This window comes from Ipomoea nil, unplaced genomic scaffold (assembly GCF_001879475.1).
Source record: "Ipomoea nil cultivar Tokyo-kokei standard unplaced genomic scaffold, Asagao_1.1 scaffold0980, whole genome shotgun sequence".
Taxonomy (NCBI): Eukaryota; Viridiplantae; Streptophyta; class Magnoliopsida; order Solanales; family Convolvulaceae; genus Ipomoea; species Ipomoea nil.
In genome coordinates, this window is record NW_017617408.1 from 1173667 (window position 1) to 1180453 (window position 6787).

The 6787-nt window shown below is 37.7% G+C and overlaps 1 protein-coding gene across 1 annotated transcript; it reads left to right on the forward strand.

Moving 5' to 3' along the window:
* Positions 1 to 3820: 3820 nt before the first annotated feature.
* On the forward strand, positions 3821 to 4909 carry LOC109179759. The gene is made up of 3 exons (XM_019329254.1): positions 3821 to 4334; positions 4434 to 4501; positions 4658 to 4909. The coding sequence occupies exons 1-3, from the start codon at positions 3821 to 3823 to the stop codon at positions 4907 to 4909; spliced, it is 834 nt and encodes a 277-aa protein (XP_019184799.1).
* The last annotated feature ends 1878 nt before the right edge of the window (positions 4910 to 6787 follow it).

The following is a 6787-nucleotide window of genomic DNA, read 5'->3' on the forward strand; positions in this document are numbered from 1 at the left end:
TGTGATATTTAATTTGAAGCATGTTGTATAGTAAATTGCATTCCAAGTAAATCATGTTTTAAAAGTGCATAAGTGGCCAACGTGAGCCTAAGTATTATTTTCCAAAAATCTCATTCCACGTAGAGCATCTTTGTCTTATCTTTGAGAACGAATTGAGAAGTATGTGCATGTCTTTTGCATAAGTTAAGTGTTGCATATATGAGATGCATGAGTGATATATCTATATATATCTATGGTGAGGAAAGCCTTGTTTTGGAGGACCCGTTTGGACTACGTCCTCTTGGATGAATGTTATGGACATTGCGGTCCCAGTATATGTAACGCAGTGTATTCCCACGAATCCCACGTTACGAGGTTGGAAACTGTCCGCCAGGCTTGGAATCCTGGTCAGGGGGTGTGCACGCTAAAAGTTCGATACCTGATTCCACAGAGTTTGAGCATAGAACCAAGAGAGTGGTTCGGTGGACGAGATGAGTATTAGGCCGGCTAGTCATTGCGACTCTAAGAAAAGAAAGTAAGAAAGCGAGTCATTGTGACTCTAAGAAAAGAAAGAAAGCAAGCGAGTCCTTGTGGCTCTAAGAAACCTCCACGGAAAAGTATTCTATTTTACAAGTGAGTGTTGAGTATACTTATAGTATTGCACGAGATTGCATTTGAGTTTAGTATTGCACGAGATTGCATTTGAGTATAGTATTGCACGAGATTGCATAACGAGAATGCTTGCACTAGATTGCTTAATGAGAATGATTAACCGAGATTGTATATTGAGCATGATTGCTTTAGTTGCATTTTGATATCTTATATATCTAGTTTGCAAGATGTAATCTTGAAAGCATGAAGATAATTTCGTATTGGTTGTTAGTATGAAATTGATTGATATATAGCATGAGTTCGTTATGATGAGTTTTGTTCTGAGAAATATGTGTTGGAATATTCATGTTGATGAGTTATTTATATTTGAAGCATGCCTGATGATATTATAGGTTGCAAGAATATAGAAAGTCTGTGATGTATCTTAAAGTTGTCTAAGTGTCGAGGTTGCTTGATTAGAGTTTGGACAAAATACCAAATTGTACCATAAAAGCTAAGCCACATATTGAGAGTAGAATTAAAACTTTGAAAAAAGAATTAGGAATTATTCATGATATGGAGCAAGGTAAGAACACTAGTGGGTTCGGTTGGAATGAGCAAAAGCACATGGTGTATGCTGAATATGCAATTTGGGAATCATACTTAATTGTAAGTATTTACCTTTTTTGGTACTTTCATTTATTTTTATTATTGTATACATACAAAAAATTTATATAAGTTTATTATAGAGTCACAAAGAAGCTGCACCTTTTAGAACAAGAAGCTCTAGGTTTTATAATGAGTTATCTGTAATATATTCTAAAGATCGTGCAACTGGAAAAGATGCACAGTCAGCAGATGACGTAGTTGAAGAAATACAAGCTGAAGAACAGAATGATATAAGAGCTGACACGGAAGATAGTGCATTTGTTGGTTTGGATGATATTGATTTAACGAGTACACAACCTGAGCCACAAAATGATGGTAGAAAAAGAAGCAATTGAAGTAAGAGAAAGAGAAGTCATGATGAAGCTATTGAGATATGTGCTGAGAATATGCTTAATGCTGCGAAGCTAATAAGTAATACAATGTCAGAGGTTGGTAAGAATTTGTTCGATGGTATTCAATATGATCGTGATATGGATATGTTTCAAAAGCTTGAACGTGCATTAAAAGAGGTTGATGGTTTGACAAATGATGAAATGGACCTTGTTTCGTTTAAGATCACTGATCATCCTAATAAAGTAGCTTTTTTTCTCAGTCTTGATCCTGATCGAAGACTACAGTGGTTCAGAAGATTCCTTGCTATCAAATAATCATTCTTCTTCATAGTTATATTTTATGAACATTGTAACTTTCATTGACTATTTTGTTATTTATATGACTATTTTGTTTCATAATTTACAAATCATTATTTTAATATTATTGATAAGGAATAATGCTGATATGTTGATTACCAAGAAGTTGACTTGATGATGATGATATATTAATTAACTAGTTAATTATGGAATGATGATTAATTGATGCGTAGTAGTAGTAGTAGTAGTAGTAGTAGTAGTAGTACGCAGCAGCAGCAGGAGTAGCAGTAGTTGTAGCAGTAGTAGTAGCAGTAGTAGTATTAGTAGTAGTAGTAGTATTATTATTATTATTTTTTGTAGAAGGGCATTTATGTCTTTTAAACATATATTCTATTCCTATTCATTAACCAACCAAACATTGAAATACAGTTCCCAATGTCTATTCCATCAATAAACCAAACAACAGAAAATAATTTATATTCTATTCCTTACCTATTCCATTCCCTATGGAATAGCATTCTTATTCCCTCCAAATTGATTCCGTGAACCAAACGGGCCATTAATGCTGATATAGTTAATTAAAAAAAAAATTATAGTCATTCAACATTTTTATTTGCATTGTATCATTTACGATCAATGCCCATCCTCGTGGTACTTGATATAACCAACACATCGCATGTGATTTTACTTGATTAAAAAAAAAAAAAAAAAAAAAAAAAAACACTGACGTGGTTCACACCTTATTAGAACGTTAAAAACCATAGTTAATATTGAGTAATTAGCATGAAAAATATGTGTTATACAATAATATTATAGTTCAATCTCATGGTTGTGACAAAAAATGGAATCGTTCACCCCAAAATTGTGGAAAGGTAAATCACGGTGACTTAATTGATCAAGACTAGACACACTACCGCGGGCAAGACTTAATCATTGGTCTCTTCAGGGACGGACCTACTGTTGGAGGATACAAATACTTTGCAAAGCTTAGCAGGGGTTTTTCTGTCTTTTGATATAATAACGATTGTAACCGTTTTTCTTCCCTTCTTTGACTGTCTTCCTTGACTGCCCATTGACCTATATATGTTGAGGGCTTGTCTATGGATGTAAGAACAGAACAATGATGATCACTTTACCTTCTTCTCTTCAATTGCGAACTAAACCTCTTGGATCTAACCACATGTCATAACATAAGCTTAGCTACTGATTCCAACATGGTATCAGAGCGCAATCGCAGCTACGCCGCCGCCATAATAGGTGTGGACCGTGAAGCCGGCGACGAGAACCCTACCGGAAACACAGCAGGTGGTTCAACTCCGGCCAGTCAGGTCCATGCAAGCCAAAATTAGATACATCGAGTGGATGAAATTGACGATCCGATGTATCTACACGTCACGGAGAATCCAAATGTAGTACTGGTCTCACCTCCTCTGTCCGAGTCTAATTACGCTACGTGGAGTAGATCCATGGAGCTGGCGTTAGGAGTGAATAATAAGTATGGATTCGTGGACGGATCAATTCGAAATCCAGGTGAATCAGATCCAAAATTCTTCGCATGGAAGAGATCAAATGATATTGTGTGTTCGTGGATTTTGAGATCCCTAAACCCTACCATTGCTAAGAGTGTCCTGTACTTCGAGCTAGAAGAAGATATCTGGAACTCCTTGAGAAAGAGATATTCTCAAGCAGATTCCCACAAAATCGCAGAGATTCAAAATGAGATTTACAGAAATCTACAAGGTAACATGTCCATTAATGAGTTTTTTACTAAGTGCAATGCTCTCTGGGAGAAGTTGAATGCAGTGAGGCCTCTACCTGTGTGTGAGTGTGTGCCTAGATGTGCATGCACTCTCATGACTAAGATTCGAAGAGATAGGGAGGAAGATTAGGTCATTCGTTTTTTGGAAGGCTTAAATGATGATTTTGAAACCATTAAGTCAGGTGTGTTAGTCATGGACCCTCTTCCAACTATGGAAAAGGTTCTGAATATGACTCTGAAGTTAGAGAGGAAGATCAATAGTATTAATGCTCATAAGAACAATGAGGTTGTGCAAGCTAATTCTGTCCAGAATCTAGTAGCAGATGATGAAAATGTTGTAGCTATGACAAGCTCAAACAATAATAAGAAGTTTAGTAATGTAGGAGGTAAGAATGTGCCAAAATGTACATATTGTGGTATGAATGGCCATACCATAGATAAATGTTATAAGAAGCATGGCTTCCCTCCTGGATGGATACAAGGATACAAGACCAAAAACAGACAAAGCCAGGACACTCAGCAAAATGTTAACTCCTCCATTAGTCAGTCTGATGATATAGGATTGTCACTTGATCAGTTCAAGAAGCTTCTATCCCTTTTGCAAGGTCAGAATCAAGGAAATCAGGCTTCCACCAATGTTGCAGTGTCAATGACTGATACTGGAATGAGGCCTAACTTCAGTAAGGTGCCAGATAACTCTAGAGAAGGCAAGTGTTTCCCATTCCCTCACATTTATGCTGTGTTAAATTCTCCTACTGTATGGATCTTGGACTAAGGAGCTACTGACCATATCACATGCTCCTTAGATTATGTTGAAAACTGCCATCTTGTTGATGATATATTTGTGAAACTGCCAAATGGAGAAACTGTACAGGTTACACACATGGGAGAAGTCAAGCTACTTCCCAACCTGGTGCTGAAAAATGTTTTATATATTCCATCCTTTAACTTCAACATAATCTCTGCTAGTAAATTGATAAAGCAAAGTGGTTGCACTCTAGTTATGAAATCTGATTCTTGTGATATTCAGGGACTTCATGGGATGGTGGATGGTTTTGCTAAGGAAAATGATGGGTTGTACCTACTCAATCAACCTCCTGTTAAGAGAAAACACTGTGCTGAGATAAGTAGTCATTGTAATAATTTGACTCTTCATATGTGGCACAATAGATTGGGGCATTATCCCATAGATAAGATTCACACTTTGAATGGAATAAAATGTGTTCAGTTTCATAAACCTCAAAACTTTGCCTGTGATGTATGCCATTTTGCTAAACACTAGAAGTCTGTTTTTTCTGTCAGTAATAATAAGGCTGAAAACTGCTTTGATCTGATCCATATGGATGTGTGGGGTCCCTTTCCAGTGCCATCTCTGAGAGGGGAACACTATGTTGGTCCCAAAAAAGGTAAGGTGAAAGTCTAGAGGGGGGGGGGGGGGGGGTGAATAGACTTTCAAACTTTTTCGCACAGCACAACAATTGCTAAGCCAGAGATAAACCAAAACTCATAACTAGATTGTTAGAGTATGGTGCACAGCGGAATTAAATAAAGATAAAGTGTGTGTGAGATTGTGTGAGTAGTATATCTCGTGTAGAGCGAATATGTAAAGAGCAGTAAGTAAAGAAAACAGTAAAGAACACAAGACAATTATAGTGGTTCGCGAGGTGGTGTAATCCTCCTACTCCACTTGCTCTTCTCTCCAAGAGCAATTCACTATATCTACCACTCCTTGGTTCCAAGATACAATGAATTTCCGTGATCTAGTGCTTTGATCACAAAGCCCGCACTAATCACGCCCAGTGACACCACACTGCTGCTTCGGGTTTCACGTCGCCGCGCTACTATCCCAGGATTTCACGACTCCGCGTTACTTCCCCCCCCCCCCCCGTCTTCCACACTCTGGTAGAAACGTATCCCGTGATCTAGTGCTTTGATCACAAAGCCCGCACTAATCACGCCCAGTGCCACCGACACTGCTGCTTCGGATCTCAAAGCTCCGTGTGACAATCCAGGATTTCACAGCTCCGTGCTACTTTCCTCTCTTCTCTTGTTTTGCTCCAAAACAAGTGTTGTCTTGCTTCCAACTTCTGCGACTCTGTAGTTGATCTTCAATGATGCGCAGGTTTCTTTGATGAAGATAAACACTCTGGAAAGTTTTCTCTTGATAGCTCTGAGTGTATTCTCTCTTTGAATATATCAAGTAAAGCACTTGATATTTTTGCTCTGTTTTGCTCTGTTTAAGAACTCTCAGAATATTTTTCTTTTGAAGCTCTCTTAGTTCTTTTTCTTTTCTCACTTCTCACTTGAAGATTTTTGGTATGCTCTGTACCAAATGAGATTTTTGCTCTATGCTCTTTTAAGCTTTATTGCTCTATTCGTTCCCCTTGATGAATTCGTATTTTCTGCTCTCATGTTCGTGAGTTTCTCAACTGCTCTTCACTCCTTCTTCAAGTCTTCATATCTTCATCATTTTATAGCTGGTAATTAGCATCTGTCCATTGGAATGAGACGCTCTCATTTTTGAAATCTTGTATCTTTTTGTCACAGATCTTATCTTATCTTCTGCAAAGATGTCAGAAAGGATAAGCTAGCCGTTTGAGAGCTTGAACTCCATGCGAATGGTTTCCCGAACTTCATCTGATATTCCACTGGTTTAACGTTGAGTGGGAATATCTGGGTGTAGAAACGGCTTCTCTGATTAGCTCTGAAGTGGTCCTTGAATCTTTGGGATTTAAAAATATTCTTCAATTTAATCCCATACTAGTAAAACTAGTATTTTTTCTTGTGAGAATATTTTTAGTAAGTTCATCTTCATCTTCTTCATTCTCACGTCTGGGTGTTCTCAGACTTCAAACTGGTTGTGAACTTCCACCCAATTTGAATTTCTCCTTTGTAATTGGCTCCCAATTGACTTTGACTTGTAATTGGCTCCCAAACTTCTCCTGGTGCTTTCAATTGCTTCCCAATTTGAATTATTGACTTTGACTTCGAAATTGGCTCCCAGACTTCTCTTCTCAATTCAATTGCTCCTCAATGTCTACTTTTAATTGGTCCCCATTTTGAAATTGCATCCCATACTACAATCTCAATTGGCTCCCAATTTCAATTCTACATTGGCTCCCAACTTGAATTGATTCCCATGTGAAACTTGCTCCCAATT